The sequence below is a fragment of the Sinohyriopsis cumingii genome, chromosome 6, assembly GCF_028554795.1.
Source record: "Sinohyriopsis cumingii isolate HCF-2022 chromosome 6, ASM2855479v2, whole genome shotgun sequence".
In the NCBI taxonomy this organism is placed as follows: domain Eukaryota; kingdom Metazoa; phylum Mollusca; class Bivalvia; order Unionida; family Unionidae; genus Sinohyriopsis; species Sinohyriopsis cumingii.
The window spans coordinates 2,089,271-2,114,076 of record NC_142966.1 but is presented as its reverse complement, the minus strand read 5'-3'; the positions used below and the strand labels follow the sequence as shown (position 1 = coordinate 2,114,076).

General features: G+C 34.4%; 1 protein-coding gene across 1 annotated transcript in view; it reads left to right on the top strand.

Moving 5' to 3' along the window:
• LOC149796270 (cGMP-dependent 3',5'-cyclic phosphodiesterase-like) overlaps positions 1–24,806 on the top strand; it is a 322,613-nt gene that overhangs the window by 208,598 nt on the left and 89,209 nt on the right. Inside the window, exons 10-13 of the mRNA XM_089960908.1 lie at positions 10,994–11,035; positions 14,268–14,330; positions 18,749–18,991; positions 22,327–22,366. Of these exons, the coding sequence (XP_089817034.1) occupies positions 10,994–11,035; positions 14,268–14,330; positions 18,749–18,991; positions 22,327–22,366 (388 nt within the window). The remainder of the gene's footprint in view (positions 1–10,993; positions 11,036–14,267; positions 14,331–18,748; positions 18,992–22,326; positions 22,367–24,806) is intronic.

Below are 24,806 nucleotides of genomic sequence, written 5' to 3'. Positions count from 1 at the left end.
GTATGGCCATCATTAAAATGTTATTTTTGCTACTTTTTCTGAATGGACATGTATGTCATATTGACATGAGCTTTTCTCTGAAAGACAGCTTATGATTCCTAGTTGGTCCTAAATGAAAATGATGCCAATCTGACATCCAGTCCAGAGCAACCATTTTGAAATTCATTTTATCACTATTTCTACTGAATTGAAAGTTCAGTTGATATGATATTTTCATCAAAAGATTTGTTATGGCAGCTAGTTAGTTCTAAATGAAAATGGTGCTACTCTGGTAATATGGCTGTCATAGTGGCCAGCATGAAAATCTTATCACTACTTGTTGTGAATGAATGCTCATATCAGTATGGATTTTCACTAAAAGATTTTTGTTGATCCTGAATTAAAATTATGCTGATCTGATGTCATCTAAAAGAATCTTGTTTTCTCTACTCCTTTAAAATAAAAAGTCATCTTGACATGGGGTTTACTTGAGATTTTCATAAGAAGAGTTCTTGTGGTGTCTGCATTGTTCAAGATGAAAATGACTACCCTCAATATGGCCATTATGGTGGCTATCCTGAGATTATTATTTCTATTCTTCCAGAATGGTTGGCAATATCAGTGTGGGAGTTTTCATCAATATACTTTTTACACCTAGTTGGTCCTAAATGAAAATTGTGCATGTCATACGTCCAATATGACTGCCACAATGACTGTCTTAAAAATCTTGTCCATACTTCCCCTGAATCAGTGATTTATTTTAATGTGGGGGTTTCCACCTAATGATGTCTAACAATACCTACTTTGGTCTAAATGAAGATGGTGGCAAGTTTACATTCAATATGGACACCACAGCAGCTAATTAGAAGATATTGTTATCATTGAAGAATATCAGAGATGGTTTTCAAGATGCAGTAGTTAAAAGGAAGAAATGGTGATTATCTTCAATTCTTTAAAGTTTTTTGTCGCCTAGTACAGCGTCAGCCCCTTTGAGGGATTTGTTTCTTTGCAAAGTCTGTGATACTTTCCAGTTGCATGATCTTGTAAAATACTCATTATTCAGACATTCTAACTGCATTGGTTATTTAAATGGACCTTAGTTGTTGCTACATTATGCAAATAAGCAGCTATTAATGACAGTTGCCTTTTTTCTTGTGATTGGAAAGTGAACTCTGGGCTACATTGGGGCATTTAAATTGCTAGTTTTGCATGACAAATGCAAAAGACGAATTGATTGTTGGCTATTATTTATTGACACTTGGACAGCAGCAGATCACAGAAATAACAGCATGTCTTATTTGTACATAATTACATGCTGAGCTGGAGTCCATGCTTTTGTACTAAAGACGCTTTTGGTAATCCTGTATACTGTTACCATATAGAATAGTTGATACAGACCATTGCAGTTGTGCCCATTAGAAGATATGGGGTGTGCTATAGCCTGTTGTGAATACAATATTTGAAATTGATTTGATAGATTGATGGCTAATTAGAGTTTATACTGATTGCAAAAACACATTCTGGTAATGTCCAGATCAAGTGCAATGGTTTTCATGCAGAGCTTTCAGTTCATGAAATCATTTTCTAGTGTGAATAAGATTGTATAATTTGGTTCAAAATATCCATAGCAGAATCCATAGCATTAAAGAGTTGTATCCAGAATTGTGTTACACAGTAGTAAGGTGTATTGTAATGGAGGAGAGCTCTACTGAGTTATGCAAATCTCACTGAACAAGCAAAACAGCAGAATGTGATGGTACAACAGAATGTGATGGTACAACAGAATGTGAGGTACAACAGAACGTGATGGTACAACAGAATGTGATGGTACAACAGAATGTGAGGTACAACAGAATGTGATGGTACAACAGAATGTGATGGTACACCGGAATCTGAGGTACAAAAGAATGTGATGGTACAACAGAATGTGATGGTACAACATAATGTGATGGTACACCAGAATGTGATGGTACACTAGAATGTGGGGTACAACAGAATGTGATGGTACACCAGAAGCTGCCTCAGGATGGTGCAATATGTGTGGTGCATGAAAATTAAACATTTACTATGGATCCAAAAGTTAAGGGAAAGATTCAGTTGAATGCTCCATGGAAGGTGCACAATATTTGATAATCTTATTGTCTTCAGCTGTAAATAAAGCTGGAAGTGGCAGGCTCAGTTTGTATTCTGTCTAATGAACTTTTACTTTCAGATGTATTGCATGCAGTGGAATTGGAAGGCCTTTCTTAACATCTGATGTTTGGCTTTATTCTGGATCTTGTAGGGTGGTTTTCCAGTGAAACAATCTGGATTGGATGGCCAGTATTGTGCTGGTGTGCCATTAAATCCTTTTATACTTGGATGCAAAACAGTACACAGACAACAAATGTTTTGGTTCATAGGGATTATTTCTTTCATATAGTATCATTGAAACTAGGGCTGTAAAAGGTGTAATGGAGTTTAGATTATACTGTTGGGTCATGAAAAGAAATGTCACAGAGTCATAACAAAAAATTCTTGAGATTTACACACTGTTACCATTTATAGTTTTAAACAACATGAGTTGAAGTCAGACATATGTCCAATGCAACCCTGGTTTAGGTCACTGGTGTAGTAGGGGACTTACCCCTAAGTCATAACTTGGAAACTCCATTGAGATCCTCATGCTGTAACCACTATATAACCCTGGGTTATGCTTCTAGGGTAGGGACTTGCCTCTGGGTCATATCCTAAAAAAATTTGAGATGCCCATAACAGTAACCACATATACACTTTCATGGTGTTGTAGCATTGGTCCTTGGGACAGACTACCCTAGTGACATAGGAAATTTTTAATATTTACCAAGGCATCTCATTGTCACAGTTATAGCTTCTGAAGTGCAATTTTTCTGATATACAAAACAAAGTCTTTGCTAATTTAATCTTTCATCAGTGAACCAGACAAGGTCATTTGAGCAAGCATTTGATTTGTTAAGATTCATATAACAGATCATTTGTAGTCTCATTAATTATGATAAACCTTTGAGTTGGTTTGCACTCAATACATCTGAAACATAGAAGGTTCATTGTTAAAGCCCAAAATTTTTTATAAATTGGGGTGGGAGTGGAAAGAGCATGTCTTAGCATGACTGTAATTATTTGTGAGAAGGAACCTTTTTTTTCAGAGTTGCATTGAAAGTTTACTTTGTATTTTTTCTCCTTCAAAATTGAAATCATCCATTTTTAAAATTATTAGGAAAATAAAATGAATCAAAGCTAACAATGTAGACAATGTCTGTTTTTTTCTTCTTTTTTTACCCCTTGATGACTACTGAGAATTATGTTTCTCTAAATAGGACTTTGTCATGGAATTTGAGGGTAAAAAATTGTCTTTTTTGCATGATACATCTTGTGATTTAAGGTATGATGTTTTATTTCTTGTAAAATAAAGACATAAAGAATCAAGATGAAATGATTTTATTGACTACTTAATTTTATATAGTGCACTGATTACTTTGTGTATAATACCATTTTTTTAAATAATGTGCCAGCAGTATACATGTGATGACCAATAATGATAAAGTAATTAGGTTCTGCTGCATCATTACACCTCTCTCTTTAATAGCTTGCCCAAAATGAGTCCAAAAACATAGACTACACTATAAAAGTGAGATTGCAAGTTACTGAGGGACCCCCTTAATAAGTGATTCCATTCCTTGCTCGACATCGAGAAAACCATGGGGAAGTGCACCATGGAGACAACTGCGCTGTTTAATGGCTGAATACTCATTTTATAATAACGCTGGGAATAATTGCCATAAAGTGCTTTTTCTAATGAAGTAGGTCACTTTTTTGTATAGATTACCTTTATTTTGATGTCCAACCTCTCAAAGATTGTTTATATTATTCCAGCTGGTTTCAACAGCCTTCAGTTGTGTGTGAAAACATTGTGTATTAAGTCAACGCTTTTTGTTAATTCACAACCAAACAAGATTCTTTTTTTTCAAAATCCAGGAACATTTATTTCTTGCAACAATTGTCAACTTTCAAACCCAATTTTTGTTTGTTATTGTTCTATTAGTAAAATATTGATGCCATGATATCATTGCAAGTAATAGTGAAATTTATTCTCTTCCTTGAAATATCTGAGTGCCAAATTAAGAACTTTGCAAAACTTTTTATTTGACTGAATAATCTTTTGCTTGCTATCTTTGATAATATTTATGTATTTAAGGTATAGTTTAGTTATATTACATACACAATAATATTGATAAAAGTGTTCAACATGTCAACTAAAATGAGTTGACCTGACACAACCAGGTTCACTATCTCTTTCATGGGTAGGATTTGGATGCCTTTTAACTTTTTTATTCCACCTAACTTGTCAGTGGGTACCAGGTAAGTAGCAAAAATAAATTCATGTTTTTCATATGTTTTTTTAAAATTATGGCATGTAATATATATCAATTACTCTTTTTATGCTCAGATTCTGATTTTATTAGTAATAATTACACCTATACCTCTTGGTTTGTTGGCATGTATGAACTTACAAGAAGCAATTCAGGTTCACATTTGATATAATTTTCTTTTGATCAGGTACCCAGATAACTGATAACCAACACATGCACAGTTGACTTTGCCTAAAATTTTGACAGCTTTAATTCCACCCCTATTGTTTGATTTGATACAGAATACATAATTAACTTGATAATATAAAGCAGGTCTGTTTTCAGTTCAGTACAACAATACAACAAATACTTCACAAGTTGGAAGTCAAAACATGGTCAGTACTTAATTAGGTTCTCACAGAAATGCACACAGATATAGTTGTTATACGAGATTTACATATTTAATATTTGAATACAAGATGGCGCATTGCATATATGATAATTACACTTAAACTGAACTAAAAGATGGAACTAAAACCTGAATTTCACTTGCCAAGGCATATTATATTGGTATTTATTTATTAAAGTGCTGTCTCCAATAGGTTTTAGTGGCATTTCTTTGATGCTAAGTATGCTTTTTGGAAAGAAATTTTAACAAAATATATGACTTACTAAAAGCTGAGAATGTCATGATGTTGATTCAGATTTCTGGTTACTATCTACTGTTTTCAACAATAAAAAGTGATATATATAAAGGTTTCAATAATCAAATTTGATTGTGATTTTCTTCACATTCAGTAAATATATGTCAAGTTTGGGGTATTTATTATTTTAAAAATGGGATCAACACCTGACTCATGGGTTCTCAACTTATTATGGGTGTGGTGTATTAGCTACTTGTGAAAGAGGTCTGGAATAGGGTGAAGTTTTTGTGCATTTGCAACAAGTAGAATGGAATGTTGGCATACCTCTATACAGTTTTCATATACTATTTCTAAAATTTCTTTACATGTGAATTAAGGAAACAACATGCTTGTTAAAGCTGATGGCAGATCCAAATGGCTTCTCCCATGTGCTTCAGAAAGGAAATGAGCCTTGTCCAAACTGTATTATCTACTAAAGAGTTGTGTTTGAAGAAAGTTGAATATGCTTGATAACATATATGAATACCAACAAGACTTTATCTGAATGATAAATCTTGAAACAATGATATCTCCCTATTACCATATTGATAGTTACTTCCTCTGTCCCGTTATTGCATATGTGTACTAGGAGAGAGGAAAATAAATGCTGTAATGGTGGATGTTAAATGGTGAATGTGTTGTTGGTTAAATCTGAAGATATTGATCCAATATGAATGATTGGATCCTACATAAAGTATACTGACTTATGCAGTTATTAAAATAATGGAAAATGAATTTACCAGAGTAGTCAATACTGACTTGTGAAAGCAAAACAAACAAATTATGAAATGTAAAAAATTAAAACTAAAAATATGGTTAGGTTGAGTTATCTGTTGTTTTCCAATTTATTTGTGAAGTCCAGGCAGTGAAAATGACCCAGCAGTGCTAGCATTCATTTGAGAAAATCACATCTCAAGTAAGGCCAAGGCGTATACTCTTATAAACCAAATTACACCCATCAATCAAAATTATGGGTATACTTTAGATAAAACAACCTGTATAACCAGTGAGGAAAACATGGGAAATTCATTTTCTTTAAAAATCATACCCTATGCAAATATACAAAACTGTAGAGCAAAAGCAAAAACAGCTGTAATATTTTTTTCATGAATAAAGAAAATATTATAGCTTGAAACAAATTCTTACCGACACTAAATTACATTGTGACCTAATACAAAGGTCCTCATATCCATGTAAATTATCACACTTGACCAAATAGGCATAAACAACTTTTTTAAGTTGCCAGATTCTCACCATTTATTTTTTTACTAACATTTCAGGCAGTTTTGACTGAATTTTGAACTTAAATGTCTTACTCGGCATTGATATATTCTTGTGAAATATGCATTTTGTTTGAGTATATTTCTTCAGATTTTGAGTTCTGTCAGATTTCCATGTAGTAAGTTTGTGTTGCGATTTGTACAATAAATTGGGCTAGATCTGGTAATGCTTGTATGTTACATGCAGAGTAACACACAAAAAGTGACAACCAAACAACATTCCTGTGTGTACTCAAACACTGTTCCAATCATGTAGTTGTTATATTTACTTAACTTGTATCAGATGTTCTTGAAATTTTGGAGATGGAGGGTGGCTTTCAATAATGACAGTTTACCTTAATTATTTACTGGAAAAAAATGAAAAAGACCTTTAAGATAAGTAAGGCTGCTTCTTAAAGATGAAACGACTAGGCAATGTTTTTAGCATTGACAGACTAGGTAGGTTGACTGACAACGTTTTTACAAATGGCAGACTACCGGTTTGTAGGGTGACTGGCAATGTTTTCAGCAATGACAGGCTAGGTAGAGTGGCTGTGGCAATGTTTTTAGTGTTAGAGCATCTGCCTCGGATGCGGGAGGTTGTGGGTTTGATCCCCAGCCAAGTCATACCAAAGACTTACAAAAATGGTACTAACAGCTGCCTTGCTTGGTGCTCAGCATTAAGAGATTAGTGTTAGGACTGGTCGGCCTGGTGTCAGGATAATGTGACTGGGTGGGACATCATGCTACATGTCTGTGGCATGATGCCCCAGTGCTAGACATCACTATAAACTGTCACACTGCAGACACCATAGCGATATGACTGAAAAATTGTTAAAGCTACATTAAAAATCCAAATCACACACACACATTTTTAGCAATGGCAGACTAGATAAAGTGGCTGTGCAATGTTTTCAGCAATGGCAGACTAGGTAGGATGAATGTGGCAATGTTTTCAGCAATGGCAGACTAGGTAGGGTGGCTGTGCAATGTTTTTAGCAATGGCAGACTAGGGATTTTTTTACGATATCATAATATATGTAGTCATTTGCATTGCAGAAAGTATTATTTACTCACAGCATCAACTACACTGTCAAAAATTACAGTATACTTTAATTATAGCAAAAAACATTCTTTTTATGTAAGAGATGTGACTAATATTCATGGTGGGTTTATTTTATCTCCATGTTCCAAGTTTTACAGCAGCAGGTGTGATGTCAATACCAGTGGTTCTATATTTTCTTTATATTATTGATGCAACATTTCATATCATACAAAATATGCCAGTTAAATACACAGCCTCTCATTAATTATTTATTTCACATCAAATTCAACAAGATTAGACACAAGGTCATAAATCAGGTAATATGGCAGGTAATGAGAGAGACAGTGACAGCATCAATTTCCGGAAGAAATTGAATGAAAAAATGTATTTCCTGGAAGAACTGTTATTTGCCAAAAAGGAGGTTATTGAATAGCTGTGTTTGAAGACTTGGAAGAAATCTGTGAATGAAACCTTGTTATGCATGATAAAATTATGCAATGAACTCAAGAACAATGCTTGATAGGCGAACCTTTATTCTGAGGTCATCCATGTACTAAGGCCAATTTAGCGTTTTTGTATGGGTGGCTGTTATTGACAAGATTTTACTCTGTGTTATCTTTGCACAACACTCTACAAAATAATTTTCTTTTGCTTTGTGATTTTGTTGTGGCTGCTGCCATAGACCCCTGTTGTGAAAACTGAGGGCTTGTAACAAGATGAACTGGGTTGGGGTCAGATCGTAATGAAGACACTATGAATGGTAATGAAAGAATGGTAATGAAAATACCATGTTTATTTATAGGTGATTTAAAGGTTAGACCAAGCTCGTGCATAACAAATCCAAATATAGGATATTTAACACAGTGATGCCTACCGAGTTACATAATGGATATAAATAATACAGTTCCTTTCTGGAACGAATTGCACTTTAAACAGAAATGAGCTGATATTGAATAAAAATTAAATGCAAAAAAAGAAACAGATTAAAGACTGTTCAAACAAAGTGATTTCTCTTAAATAATGATACCATGATATAAATAGTGACAAAATTTTCATTTGAATAATGACAAAATGATTCATTTAAACAATGACAAAATTTTCACTCGAGTAATGATAAATGATTTGTACATCTGTAACAAGTTTTCACTCAGATCATGATAAATGATAAGTTTTCACTCAAACTGTGATAAATTATTGTAAAACTTTGGATATGTATCTTGTGGCATCCAATTCATCACCACAAGGTATTTCGCCCCCAATGCTCTGCCGGATGGTCAAAGAGCCACCACAAATGATATGCCCATCCCACTCTGCCTAAGGATCCATAGAACGTCTTGTTCCCACTAGACCCATTAGTCCTGAAGCCTTGGTCCCCCACCACGAGATAACCGTTATCTTTTCTTTTCACAGCTGAAAATGCAGCATGTTCATCCGTGTAATATCTGTGACATGGTCATGTATAATATGTAATGAAGTATGTGATGCAAATGGAGTTGATTTAATAATAATCTTAATATCGGGACCACTGTACAAGGTTATCATAATCCAGTTCATAAGTGAACCTGTATCTGATGAGAATCTTATAAAACATAAAGTAACGTTCTCTTGACCCTATTATACATGCTACATTTATGTGAAAGCAATCATTTTGTCCAGTTACCTACTGGTAAACTAGAAAACAGATGATAATAAACCTAATAACATTGCATTATATGACATAAGTTGGAACTACCTAAAATACAGAATAAATATTAGAACGAAACAATTCTATCCTTTTACACAAGTAGGAAAATAATTTCACAATTTACATAACTCTACAGTTGGAGATATCATGTCGTAAAGTAGACCACTCACTGACAAGACTTCAATTTACATAACTCTACAGTTGGAGATATCATGTCGTAAAGTAGACCACTCACTGACAATTTACATAACTCTACAGTTGGAGATATTATGTCGTAAAGTAGACCACTCACTGACAATTTACATGACTCGACAGTTGGAGATATCATGTTGTAAAGTAGACCACTCACTGACAATTTACATAACACTACAGTTGGAGATATCATGTCGTAAAGTAGACCACTCACTGACAATTTACATAACTCTACAGTTGGAGATATCACGTCGTACAGTAGACCACTCACTGACAATTTACATAACTCTACAGTTGGAGATATCATGTCGTAAAGTAGACCACTCACTGACAAGACTTCAATTTACATAACTCTACAGTTGGAGATATCACGTCGTAAAGTAGACCACTCACTGACAAGACTTTCCATAATTTAATGTTTGACTCTACCATGAGTTTATATGTATACAGCCTGTGTTGCAATGCATGGCCTGTGCACTATATTGGTTTTCCCATTGTAAATACTTCGCTTGTGCAGCATAGTGTGAATCAAACTTGCTACATCGAAATAATGTACGATATAGATAAGCATCTGTATGTAACACTGTATACAAAAATGAAACCTGAATGCATTCTATTCCAAATAATATATAAACAATAAATGTACACAGTTCCATGACAGGGCTTTTATAAATCCATAATCTTTCTTTTTTTGGTATTTTCTACAAGAATAATCACACAGTATTGCATTGAATAAATGCTAACCTGACTTTTTCACATGCAAGTTAGACACTTAAAAAGAACTGTGGAAAATGTTGCTTTTTAAGAACACGTACTTTTATAACAACAATCTGGTTGTTATTTGCCTAGAAAACATTCACCTACTCAATTGTAGTAATCCTTATTAGCTAGCATTTAGAAGGCATTCATTAATCTCTAGTAATCATTATTAACTTAAACTCTATTACCTTTCTAATGCTTCATTTACATCGTGTAGAGTATCCAATGCAGAACATGTGCTGATTATAAGAAGGGGCAATTATAAAGATCAATAGGGGCTTGAAGGCATAGAAAGAAATTAGTGTAATTGATTTCTGAAAAGGTTATAAGAGATTAAAAAAGACAAATTCACAGGGACAGTATTGTTGGTCTATCAGAGCAGCAAAAATCAGACATAGGATATTCATTAGTGTCTGTGTTCCTGCAGGTAAGAGGGAATAGAATCATTATCAGCATAAATTATTAGAACTGGGTCCAGAGCGATGAAATCATTATCAGTGTCAGGATGGAACAAAATATAGTGGTATTTATTAGTGCTGGGGTCTTACAACAAAGGTATCAAAATTATAGGTACAAATCGTTAGAACTGAACCAGAAGTGATGAGATGATTAACAGTGATTAACAGATTATTGGAATGGTTTATGGGAATAGGAGTAGGATAAGTATCATTTGGGACTGGTCACAAAAATAATCAAAGGGGACATAACTCAGAATTATGCTTTCAAATTGGACTATAGAATTAGCAAAACAAGAAAATATAAAAAAAAAGTAAAAGGGGAGGGGGCCTTGTAACATCAGTCACTTAATTAATATTACTTCAATAGTTCACTACAAATTATTTTTACTCTCAGTATTAATACTTGGAGTATATCATAACAGGTTTACAAATGCACTCTTTAGTGTCATAAAAACATATATAAACATGAGCAAAACTGACTTTTTATGTTCAGACAGATGATTGAAACAGATTACTCAATTTAATTACTACAGAACAAAATAAATAAATATGATTTTTTCAACTTAGGTTCAAGGTGATCATATATTAGAGGAAGAAGTTCGATTTCCGGTAAGTCAGACTTTTGTAAGACATTGTTTTGTATATATGTTGTAAAAGTTATCAAATGTTAAACTTCATTTTGTGTATTTTGTGTTTAAAGATTAAGTTGTACATTTTCAGTCTTTTGCACACACACATACATACACACACACACACACACACACACACACGCACACACTGTCTTTTTAAGGATATACATGTATTAGGATTATATTTGATCTTTGTTTCAATAAAGTAATGGTACATAACTGTATATGTTCTTTATGTTTTTATGTTTGATTTGAAATGTACCATGCTGTTATTTCAATTAAAAATATGCAAACCTGGTTAAAACTTGTAATGTAAATTTCAGGGATTTGTTTTCCTGTTCTCTTAATGTCTGTGTGATGCTAGAGTGAGCCTCATACCCCGTCTATAGAAAAGTTACAGTCTGTTCCCCACCATTGTCAACCAGGAATTTTTAGCAAGAAACCAAATGTCTTCAAAAGCTGAACTCCCTATGAACATGCCCAGTCTCTGTCTTATTTGTACTGCCTCACATTAACCCCTGAGCCAAACAGCTAGGCGGTCCCCTGCAGCATACTTGCAGAGATCACCTAGAGCAGTGTTAGCCTTTCCAGTACCTGTATCCCTGAGACTAGCTGACAGCAATTGGATTGCAGATTTTTATAGAGGGGGATACTTGCAATAAAATTGTTATTATTTTATTTGTATTCATTTAATTCAGTTGAAATTTGGCACGGCAGTTCTCAATAAACTTACATACATAATGGTATAAATTTCATGCTACATGCAGAAATAAAACTAATGCATGATGGTGAAAACAAATGATGTACTTGCCAGTTTGCTTCTCTTGCCGTGAATAATCCATAAAATCCATTATGAATTCACACAGAATTATTAACACCATCAACACATGAAATAATATTATATTTTATGTACACAGAAATTCCACTTGTCATCTCTTGTAAACTAAACATCCTGTGAATACTGTACACAAATGGGCATATTTTACTTGCTCTTTACTTACCTTTCTTCCTTAGAACTCTCACTGAAATTTTTAAAACTAATAAAACACTTAACAAACCTTGAACTATGAACACTCATGTTAACAACATATATTTCCCAAACATTTATTTAATGATTATTCAAAAGAAAAAGAAGCTCCACGAAATCAAATGCATTTGCATCAGGGTCTAAATCCGTTGCTGGTCTGTTTTATAGCTTCTTGTCAATGTGTGTTTTATCATTTACGATCATCGATCAGCTCTACTTTCATTTTTTTCTTCTTCTTCAACATTCTCATTCTCGTCACTACCGCTGTTATTTTCAGTAGCTTTTTCGATGTCACTATCGATCTCAGCTGATTAAAATCCAGAGAATTGTCCGTCAGAATCTGTCAAGTAAAAGTCTGCTCCCAGTTGCTGATTCTCGTCAGTTTGCATCATTTTCAGATGTATATATTTTCACTATTTCTGCTGGCATCGAAGTCAAATTTTTTTCCCTCCATTCAGCAATGTTCACTCTATCTATGTACGCTACAATTTTGTTGGTTAAACTGCTTGTATAATTAGGAAATGGCTTCAAATCAACCAATGGTTTGCGCTGATTTAACTCATCATGTGGGAGAAAGGCGTTGATAAATACTGCCTCGCAAACTCGGTGCTCGGAATACAGGCTATGTAAACTCAGCCACGTTAGTGAGGCACGCGGGAGATCAGGGAGGAAAAGTTCGACGAGTATACTCGTCACCGGGGGTTAATGTGTTAACTCATTAACCCCTGAGCCAAACAGCTAGGCATTCCTCTACAGCATACATAAAGAGGGATCGCCTAGAGCAGTGTTAGCCTTACTAGTGCCTGTATCCCTGAGACTTGTTGTCATTTTCTTCTGTATACTACACACAGTCACTGCTTGAATGAAAAATAACCCAATTTGTCAGGTTACTTTGGTTGAATAAAGAGGACCAAGTCCATCCCTTTTGACCACTCCGGTGGCCTAGTGGGTGCAGTATCCACCTCAGATGCGGGAGGTCATATGTTCAATCCCCGGTTGAGTCATACCAAAGACTTACAAAAATGGTACTAACAGCTGCCTCGCTGGGCGTTCAGCATTAAGAGGTTAGTGTTAGGACTAGTCGGCCTGGTGTCAGGATAATGTGACTGGGTGGCACATCATGCTACATGTCTGCAGCATGATGCCCCAGTGCTAGACATCCTTATAAACTGCCACATTGCAGACATCCTAGTAATATGACTGAAACATTGTTAAAGCTGCGTTAAAAATCCAAATCACATCACATCACATCACCATCCCTTTTGTGTTGAAATATAAAACTTAGTCATCACTTGAGATATTCATGTAAAATCCATCCCATTTCTATTGAAATATTAAACTTAGTCATCACTTGAGATATACTATTCATGTAAAATCCATCACTTTTATATTTAATATAAAAGGATTCATCTCTTGATAGACATTATGAAAGAACAACATTTATACATGTACATGTAACTTATATTACTTCAGAGTAATGTTTTTATTGCTGCTAAAATTGCAAACTACTCTCTAATGTATTAATTAAAAAATCAGGCTTTATCAAATGCTTTGTATGGATGCGATCATCCAAATTGACTTCTGCTGATGAACAAATACAATAAGAAACTAGTGAATTGGTTGTAAAGATTTGGTATAATCATGGGATGACTTGTAACCAAATTAACAAAGTACAAAATAGAAGAATTTTACTATATGTAGAGGACGTGGTAGATTTTCAAGCAGCTGTAGCAACAAATGAATGTTTCCAATTTTTGGGGATATTTTTAACTTTTGGTCTTGTATTTTATGGTTTGCATGTATACATTAGGGGCACATGTGTTTTAGAGATACAAATCAAGTTTGTATTCTTCTTGTACTTCTGTCAAGAGTGCCTATTGAACCTCTGCAAATTTTCACATATTTTTCTAAAATTGAATGAAACCATGCATCTTGTGTTGTCTCTTTGAGCTTTGCTGCATGGCTGTTGATCATATTTTGTGTGAGAGAGACTTGCTTGTCGAGTAAATTGAATCAGTTATAAATGACACAGTATTATGCCTGGGCAAAGTATTATGCCTGATTTCAGTTGTCTTGAAATTGATTAAAATAACATCTTCAGAACTCCAGTCTGAACAGTTACATATGTTGTTATCAATACCTTTACATTGATAAAAAAAAGCAATTTATCAATTTTTATTTGCAGAACAGTTACTTTGCTGCTGCCTTGGAAACAAAGAAACCCATATTTCTTGAAGATGTTCCAGTGGTAATACAATACATTTAGCCCTTTAGTAGTGTGGTATTTCATTGATTCTGTAAGCCATTTGTATGGATGGTTCTTTTCATGGCATTTATGTCTTCTTACTTAGAAAGAAAATTGCCTTGTCCAGGTCAAAGAAATATTTATCCTTTCATGTGAACAACAGTAAATTACCTTGTTTCAGAAGAATTGAGTCTGTAAAAATATTTGTATTATTCTAAACCATGCAATGTATAAAGTAACTCCGTACCAAATGATAAAAATGGTTGGACAGTAATTTTTTTAAGTGTGCCTTTTCTTTGTGGGCAAAAGATAGACAGCTTTAAAGATGAACACTTTGTACAAGTGATACACACCGCTCCGGTGGCCAAGTGATATAGAACATAAGTTGCAGAGTTCAAGGTCTGCACCAGTTATTCACTCTCAAGAATAAGTAATGTCTGTGCAGTGACCAATTTCATGCACAGCTGGTGCAGACACTTAAGTTGTGCACCATTCTGTTTTGTTCGATCTGAAAATAAATCAGAACTCTGCTGTCCTATGTGTAGATCTGACATCAACTGCTTAGGGGACATGTTCTGGTGACCTATGTTATTACCATAATTGCTAATTTTATCAGCCAATCAGATAAAGTCTTATATCTTCTCGTTTGGGAGACAGAGTAGTGTAGCTGAAGAGCATCAGTGTGTGCCTATCGATTTGATTCACTTTCAGATTTCTAAAAGCAACATTTCCATTGGCTAACTCAAAGGTCACCAGAATATGAACCCTAAGCGGTCACTGTCAGATCTTCACCCAGGACAGTGGAGATCTCATTTTAATCAGATTGCTGTTTTTCTTACCTGCATTGGCAGATAGAGACAAAGGTTTCACTTTTTTATCATCAGTGTTATCCATGTATCATAAGCATCATCAGTGTTATCCATGTATCATTAGCATCATCAGTGTTATCCATGTATTATTAGCATCGTCAGTTTTATCCATGTATCATTAGCATCATCAGTGTTATCCATGTATCATTAGCATCATCAGTGTTATCCATGTATCATTAACCAATTATCCATCAGTGTTATCCATGTATTGTTAGCATCATGAGTATTATCCATGTATCATTAGCATCAGCAGTGTTATCTATGTATCATTAGCATCATCAATAATGTTAAGATGATCTGTAGAGTTATTTGTTTAGTGTTTTATTAAAAATAATCATCATGGTAAAGTTACAGAGTAAATATAATGTTCCAGAACACTGTGTTCTTTTGTCATTAGTACAGTACATTTATCCAAACTGCTCAGAGACCACCAAACAAACACAGTGAAACATAATGTTCTAAAAAACCTTGTTCTGTTGTAAGTACAGCACAACTCATGTATCCATATTGCTAAGGGAATACACAGTAAACATAATGTTCCAATAATCTTTATTTTATTAGTCAGTGCGACTCATTTATCCATATTGCTAAGGGAATACACAGTAAAAATAATGTTCCAATAATCTTTATTTTATTAGTCAGTGCAACTCATTTATCCATATTGCTAAGGGAATCCAGAGTAAATATAATGTTCCATAAATCCTTGTTTTATTTTATTAGTCAGTGCAACTCATTTATCCATATTGCTATGGAAATACAGAGTAAATATAATGTTCCATAAATTCTTGTTTTATTTTATTAGTCAGTGCAACTCATTTATCCATATTGCTAAGGGAATACACAGTAAACATAATGTTCCAGTAATCTTTATTTTATTAGTCAGTGCAACTCATTTATCCATATTGCTAAGGAAATACAGAGTAAATATAATGTTCCAAGAATCTTTATTTTATTAGTCAGTGCAACTCATTTATCCATATTGCTAAGGAAACACAGAGTAAATATAATGTTCCAAGAATCCCTGTTTTATTTTATTAGTCAGTGCAACTCATTTTTCCATATTGCTAAGGAAATACAGAGTAAATATAATGTTCCAATAATCTTTATTTTATTAGTCAGTGCAACTCATTTATCCATATTGCTAAGGAAACACAGAGTAAACATAATGTTCTAAGAATCCCTGTTTTATTTTATTAGTCAGTGCAACTAATTTGTCCATATTGCTAAGGAAATACAGAGTAAATATAATGTTCCATAAATCCTTGTTTTGTTTATTAGTCAGTGCAACTCATTTATCCATATTGCTATGGAAATACAGAGTAAATATATTGTTCCATAAATCCTTGTTTTGTTTATTAGTCAGTGCAACTCATTTATCCATATTGCTAAGGAAATACAGAGTAAATATAATGTTCCAAGAATCTTTATTTTATTAGTCAGTGCAACTCATTTATCCATATTGCTAAGGAAATACAGAGTAAATATAATGTTCCAAGAATCTTTATTTTATTAGTCAGTGCAACTCATTTATCCATATTGCTAAGGAAACACAGAGTAAACATAATGTTCCAAGAATCCCTGTTTTATTTTATTAGTCAGTGCAACTCATTTATCCATATTGCTAAGGAAATACAGAGTAAATATAATGTTCCATAAATCCTTGTTTTGTTTATTAGTCAGTGCAACTCATTTATCCATATTGCTAAGGAAATACAGAGTAAATATAACGTTCCATAAATCCTTGTTTTATTTTATTAATCAGTGCAGCTCATTTATCCATATTGCTAAGGAAACACAGAGTAAACATAATGTTCCAAGAATCCCTGTTTTATTTTATTAGTCAGTGCAACTCATTTATCCATATTGCTAAGGAAATACACAGTAAAAATAATGTTCCAATAATCTTTATTTTATTAGTCAGTGCAACTCATTTATCCATATTGCTAAGGAAATACAGAGTAAATATAATGTTCCATAAATCCTTGTTTTATTTTATTAGTCAGTGCAACTCATTTATCCATATTGCTAAGGAAACACAGAGTAAATATAATGTTCCATAAATCCTTGTTTTATTTTATTAGTCAGTGCAACTCATTTATCCATATTGCTAAGGAAATACAGAGTAAATATAATGTTCCATAAATCCTTGTTTTTTTTTATTATTCAGTGCAACCATTTTTCCAAACTGCTCAAGGAACACACAAATAACCCAGTAGACATGATGTTGAAGAATCCTTGTTCTGTTTATTAGTTGATGCAACTCATTGATCAACTGCTCAGAGAACACACACTCACACATGTTCAAAATTAAGGTGGTTTTTTTTTATTTAAATAACCCATAGGATCACTCGAATAAATTTTGAACTGATCTACTTAAATATCACTGATCCTGCTAAAATCAAACAGAAGCCAGTTCAGTTTCTAATCATCATCTCAGAACAATAACAGCTTTATTTCACCAGCAAAACTCACAGAAAGTTGAAAGTTTGTGCTCAAGTTTGATCTAAACAATTTGTTCAGAGATGCCACAATTAGCTCTGGTTCTGAAGAACCAGCTTTCTGAGCTGAATTCACACATTCCTCTTCTGTTACATGTAGGGAGCTTGCATTGTGTGATTCCTTAGACAATTTAGAAATGTTTTTATACCCATTACGGAATGAAATTCCCCATGCAGTTTAATATTTCTCCAAGTCCTAATTGCAGAAAGTGCACAGCATCACAGCTTTTCCTGTGTCATGCTTCAATCATTCATATTCATTTTCCCAGCATGGATGGTACTTAGTCTCTTCTCTTGATTAATTTTGCAATCACACTTGCACTTGTCATCATCAAATGTCTGCCATTGCTATGGCATCCGTGCTCCTTGCAAATACTTCCATATCTTTACAGTTCTCACCACTTCATGATGTTTCAAGAATCCTTGTTCTGTTTATTGGTACAGTACAAATCGGTTACCTATGCTACTCAGGGAACACATAAAATACATAGCAGACATAATGTTCTAGGAATACAGTTATCTATACACTGCTCAGGGAACGCATAAAATGCATAATGTTATATGAATCCTTGTTCTGGTTATTAGTGCAGTACAATTCAGTTATCAGAGCTACTTTGGAAACAAAAGAAATGATAGAATAAACATAATGTTCCAATAATCCTTGTTCGTATTATTAGTACAGTCACCTCATTTTTCCAAACTACAATCAGGTATCACAAAGCATACAGGGTAGTCCTAATGTTCCAACTCTTCTAGCTTAAGTACAACTCATATTCAGGCATCACAAAAAACATACAGATCAATGATGTTTAAATGAATGGGTTTGGGTTAAACCAAATATTGGCATTTGGAGGATAGAGGGAAAAAGGTTTGGATAAACTGATTTTTACAGTAAACAAGATTTGGGTAAATTTGGTTCTAGTGCTGTAGCCACATTTGTGTAATATGCAGAGTAAACGTTGTACACCATTGCATCACAAACACTAGTTACTTAAGAATTCACCTTTACTTAACTCATTCAGCATTTCTAACATATGACTGGGATGTATTTCAGGATGCTCAGAAGGAGATTGAAGACCTGGTCCGTCGACCGTTGAACTCACTGCTGTGTGTTCCTGTGACAAGTAAAACCAGTGATCAGTTGATAGCATTGGCTTGCCTTATCAACAAGAAAAATGGCAATAAATTCACCAGTGATGACATTACCTGCATTCAGCAGTCTTTCTGTTACACCTCCTCTGTGCTTACTAGTACATTGGCTTTCCAAAACGAACGAAAACTTAAAAATCAAACACAGGTACGATTAATTTCTATGTCTATGAAACTTTTTTGAATTTATTGAGGAGAATAATTTGGCAGAATGTTATTCACAATAAAGACAACAATGCACAAATCAGTACCAAAATGATAAAAGTGTACAACAAAATAGATTGAAAGGAAGCAAGATGTAGCTTAGACTTGTATCTTCATGTTTAACAAATTTTGATAGTGCCCATTATACTGTAGTTTTATATATTAAGCTATTCTCAGTATATATATATTGAATTTCACAAGATTTATATTCATAACAATAAATGCCCAACAACATTGTTTTTTTGTCAGTCAAAATACCTTTACCATTTGGCATTAAAAGGTCTCCAGGCAAATCTTTATTTGACAGATTTACAGACTGTCATAAATGTTGACTTCTAATTGTCAGCTTTTTCATAACAATGAATATCATTGTGGTTCTGTTTCTAGTAAAAGTATTGATGCAAAAAAATTTGGGAAAGCAAAGATCAATCAAGCACACATTGCATCTATTGATGCTGAATTTATTGACAACTTTATTATAACTAATGCTCCTCAGCAAAGAGACATGCTGACATGGGTTTTCACCAGAAGACTTATGATGTGTAGTTGGTCCAAGGTGTTTATTGCTACTTATTTCTAGATGGTGGTTGAAAATTGTGCTTTCACCAGAAGATTGTTCATGATACCTAGTTGCTCCTAAACGAAAATGGTGGCAATCCTACATCCAATATGGCCACCACAATGGCTATTGTAAAAATCTTGCTATTGCAACTTCCCTTGAATGGATGGTCATATTTACCTTGGGTTTTCAACAAGACTTTTAATGATGTCTGGTTGGTCCTAAATGAAAATGGTGCCAATCTGACATCCGATATTTAAACCAAAGCAGCTAATTTGAAAATCCTATCCTTACTGGAGAATATTAGAGATGGTTTCAACACTCAGCAGTTATTCCTGGAAATTCTTTTTCTCCAGTAGAGAGACTGCGCCAGTGGCCTAGTGGTTAGAGCATCTGCCTCGAATTCAGGAGGTTGTGGGTTTGATGCCCAGCTGAGTCATACCAAAGACTTACAAAAATGGTTCTTACAACTGCCTCGCCTGGCACTCAGCATTAAGAGGTTAGTGTTCGGACTGGTCGGCCTGGTGTCAGGATAATGTGACTGGGTGGGACATCATGTTTCATGTCTGTGGCATGATGCTCCAGTGCTAGACATCACTATAAACTGCCACACTGCATACATTGTAGTGATATGACTGAAAAAATGTTAAAGCTATGTTAAAAATCCAAGTCACACACACACACACACACATTCTCCAGAAGAGTGTCAGTCTTTCTTTTCAGGGACTCATGTTTAAGGGTGCAATTAAAGAGATATTCTAATCTTTAGGACAACATAATATTTACCTTTATGTTGTATTGTGTAGTTGGGTGCTTTTGACATCATCTTTATAAAGAAAGAATATATATGTTTTGTCTTAGATAAAAAATTAGTTGGCTTCTGCTCATAAATAAGAAACAGATATATGCACTGCATCTCATTCTGTCTAGCTGTATTCATTTTAAGAATCCAGTTCACATGGAACATATAGCATCTTGTGGGTATCCTAAGCATTTTCTTTTCAGAATTCTATCCATTTTCATAATAGGTAAATTATGTTAGGATTCTTGTTTCTTATGTGTGATGAATTAGGTCATACAAATCTTATGAATTTGCCATAAACTAAGGATTCTCAAAAAAAAAAAACACCTTGAGAATGATTGTGCTGGAAGAAAATCACCTTGAGAATGATTGTACTGAAAGGAAATCACCTTGAGAATGATTGTACTAAAAGGAAATCACCTTGAGAATGATTGTACTGAAAGGAAAACACCTTAAGATTGATTGTACTGAAAGGAAATCACCTTGAGAATGATTGTACTGAAAGGAAAACACCTTGAGAATGATTGTACTGAAAGGAAATCACCTTGAGAATGATTGTACTGAAAGGAAATCACCTTAAGATCGATTGTACTAAAAGGAAATTACCTTGAGAATGATTGTACTGAAAGGAAATTACCTTGAGAATGATTGTACTGAAAAGAAAACACCTTGAGATTGATTGTACTGAAAGGAAATCACCTTGAGAATGATTGTACTGAAAGGAAATCACCTTGAGAATGATTGTACTGACAGGAAAACACCTTGAGAATGATTGTACTGAAAGGAAATCACCTTGAGAGTGATTGTTCTAAAAGGAAATCACCTTGAGAATGATTGTACTGAAAGGAAATCACCTTGAGAATGATTGTACTGAAAGGAAATTACCTTGAGAATGATTGTACTGAAAAGAAAACACCTTGAGATTGATTGTACTGAAAGGAAATCACCTTGAGAATGATTGTACTGAAAGGAAAACACCTTGAGAATGATTGTACTGAAAGGAAAACACCTTGAGAATGATTGTACTGAAAGGAAAACACCTTGAGAATGAAAACACCTTGAGAATGATTGTACTGAAAGGAAATCACCTTGAGAGTGATTGTACTAAAAGGAAATCACCTTGAGAATGATTGTACTGAAAGGAAATCACCTTGAGAATGATTGTACTGAAAGGAAAACACCTTGAGAATGATTGTACTGAAAGGAAAACACCTTGAGAATGATTGTACTGAAAGGAAAACACCTTGAGAATGATTGTACTCAAAGGAAATCACCTTGAGAATGATTGTACTGACAGGAAAACACCTTGAGAATGAAAACACCTTGAGAATGATTGTACTGGAAAGAAATCACCTTGAGAGTGATTGTACTAAAAGGAAATCACCTTGTTGTTGTTGTTGTTGTGGGGTTTAACGCCCTTTTTCAGCACACGATAGGCTATGCATGGCGGCCAGTATTAATGGTGGAGGAAGAACCGGGAAAACCCCGGGAAGAACCACCGACCCACGAGAAGCTACTGGCATGCTTTCTCACATATCCACATTTGCCGAATCCTGGAAATCACCTTGAGAATGATTGTACTGAAAGGAAATCACCTTGAGAATGATTGTACTGAAAGGAAATCACCTTGAGAATGATTGTACTGAAAGGAAAACACCTTGAGAATGATTGTACTGAAAGGAAATCACCTTGAGAATGATTGTACTGAAAGGAAATCACCTTGAGAATGATTGTACTCAAAGGAAATCACCTTGAGAATGATTGTACTCAAAGGAAATCACCTTGAGAATGTAAGTAAATCAGTAGATAATTAATCAAAATTAATGCTTTGATAAAAAATATTCAGTTTTGAATTAAATTAACTGAAAAATATATTTGTGTAATAATTGCAGATTCTCTTGATATTCTTTTCTTGCAGGCCATGCTTAAAGTTGCAAGGCATCTGTTCACAAACTTAGGTGAGTTTTTATCTCAGTGTATTCATGGTGATTATGACCCATTTCCCAGAATTCATAGCATGGGGTGTGAGATTCCAATTTCTGGCAAAGGTATTGCAGGGTGTATAGAGGTCAATAAGCTAAAACAAATCAACCACTCTGTCATCTTAAAGAGAAAATCACAGTCCAGCTCAAAGCGGGTTAGCAAAGAGATAGATAATAGCTTTAATCGTTCTCACCACTCAATTAAAACTCTTACCAGTGAAATTCAGCGGGTGTATGAGGAAGACCAGAGACGAAAAAGTCAGGTTGATCCCTCCACAGACATGGGGTCAGCAGAACTAAAAGAACAACTAGATGAACAGGAAAAATTAATATTTTCGCAAAGTTTTAAGCATTTGACCGGTTTAGAGTCACAGATCAAAAGTAGGCCAAATGAAATAGTAACTCAAGAAAGTGATCACATTGAGAAAGATGGCCATGCAGTAAAGACACAAAAAACTGACCTGGATGTACTCAACCCAGTGTCTGGCAGTCCATGTCTAACATCTGATATGGACCTATCTACACAAGTTGCTGATCCTGGCTCAGCCCAGCCAGGTGAAAATTCATCATCAACAAGATTGTCTACTGGAAGTCCATCAGATGTCAGCACAGTTGGTCTAGATGATGACCTAGAGTTCTCAGGATCTGAGCTGGATTCCACATTTATCAGTGTGGCTGAGGACATGGAAGAACATTTGAGTACAAAAACAGATGATGCAGATGATCTGGAGAAATATTTTGATGCATGGAGTCCACTAAATTCTGAAATGAAGAGTAGATGCAGCTACTCAGATACAGCCATGATCCAGGATACATCTGAATCAATTCAAGACACCAGCCAATCCAGTGTAAGTATGGGACTGAAAGAGTCAAAGTGTAGATTATCTAAAAGTGATCCATCACTTAATGCTATTTTATCTTCATCTTCTACTGATATGAAAACTACACTCAATACTGCATTTCTTGCTGGGAAATCAGATCCCAGCGTGTCTGTGGCTGTTTGGCAAACTTCCATAGGTCAGAGTACTTCAAGTACATGTCAGCAGGATTCTCAGGTTACGGTGGTGCATGTTACTGATTCAGGATGGCATAATAGGATGCGTCACAAATCTACCCCTATCTCCTTCAGTCACTCTCTGCAAGGTTTCTCCATGGCTGCAGCTAAGTCTGACCAGCAGGAAAGAACAGTCCACCAGTATAAAAGCCACATTGGTTCTAAATCAGAGCCAGACATTCTTATGTCAGAAAGCCTTACATTGCTCAGAAGAATCCAGTTTCCAGTGGGAGATGACTACATTTGGAGTGAGAGTAGGTTCAGAGTGGTATTAACAAACTGGAGTTCATTTAACTGTTAATGTTTTTTTAATGTTTGTTCGTGTTACATGTTTGAAGTTCAGAACTTACAGATGTTGTCTGCTTGAAGTTTAAAGCTTAAATATGTTGTCTGTTTGATATTCAAACCTCACAGATTATGTTTGAAGTCTAAAGCATAGAGATTACTCATTTGAAGTTCAAAGCTTGTGAACTATCCATTTGAAGTTCACAGCTTAGAGATGTTATCTTTCTGAAGTCCAAAGCTTGCAGATTATTCAAAGATCAAAGCTTACAGATTATCCATTTGAAGTTCAAAGCTTACAAATTATCCATTTGAAGTTCATTGCTTACAGATTATCCATTTGAAGTTCAAAGCTTACAGATTATCCATTTGAAGTTCAGTGCTTACTGATTATCCATTTGATATTCAAAGCTTACTGATTATCCATTTGAAGTTCAAAGCTTACAGATTATCCATTTGAAGTTCAAAGCTTACAGATTATCCATTTGATGTTCAAAGCTTACAGATTATCCATTTAAAGTTCAAAGCTTACAGATTATCCATTTAAAGTTCAAAGCTTACAGATTATCGATTTGAAGTTTAAAGCTTACTGATTATCCATTTGAAGTTCAAAGCTTACAGATTATCCATTTGAAGTTTAAAGCTTACTGATTATCCATTTGAAGTTCAAAGCTACTGATTATCCATTTAAAGTTCAAGCTTACAGATTATCCATTTGAAGTTCAAAGCTTACGAATTATCCATTTGAAGTTCAGTGCTTACAGATGATCCATTTGAAGTTCAGTGCCTACTGATTATCCATTTGATGTTCAAAGCTTACTGATTATCCATTTGAAGTTCAGAGCTTACAGATTATCCATTTGATGTTCAAAGCTTACAGATTATCTATTTGATGTTCAAAGCTTACAGATTATCCATTTAAAGTTCAAAGCTTACAGATTATCCATTTAAAGTTCAAAGCTTACAGATTATCGATTTGAAGTTTAAAGCTTACTGATTATCCATTTGAAGTTCAAAGCTTACAGATTATCGATAAAGTTCAAGCTTACAGATTATCCATTTGAAGTTCAAAGCTTACAG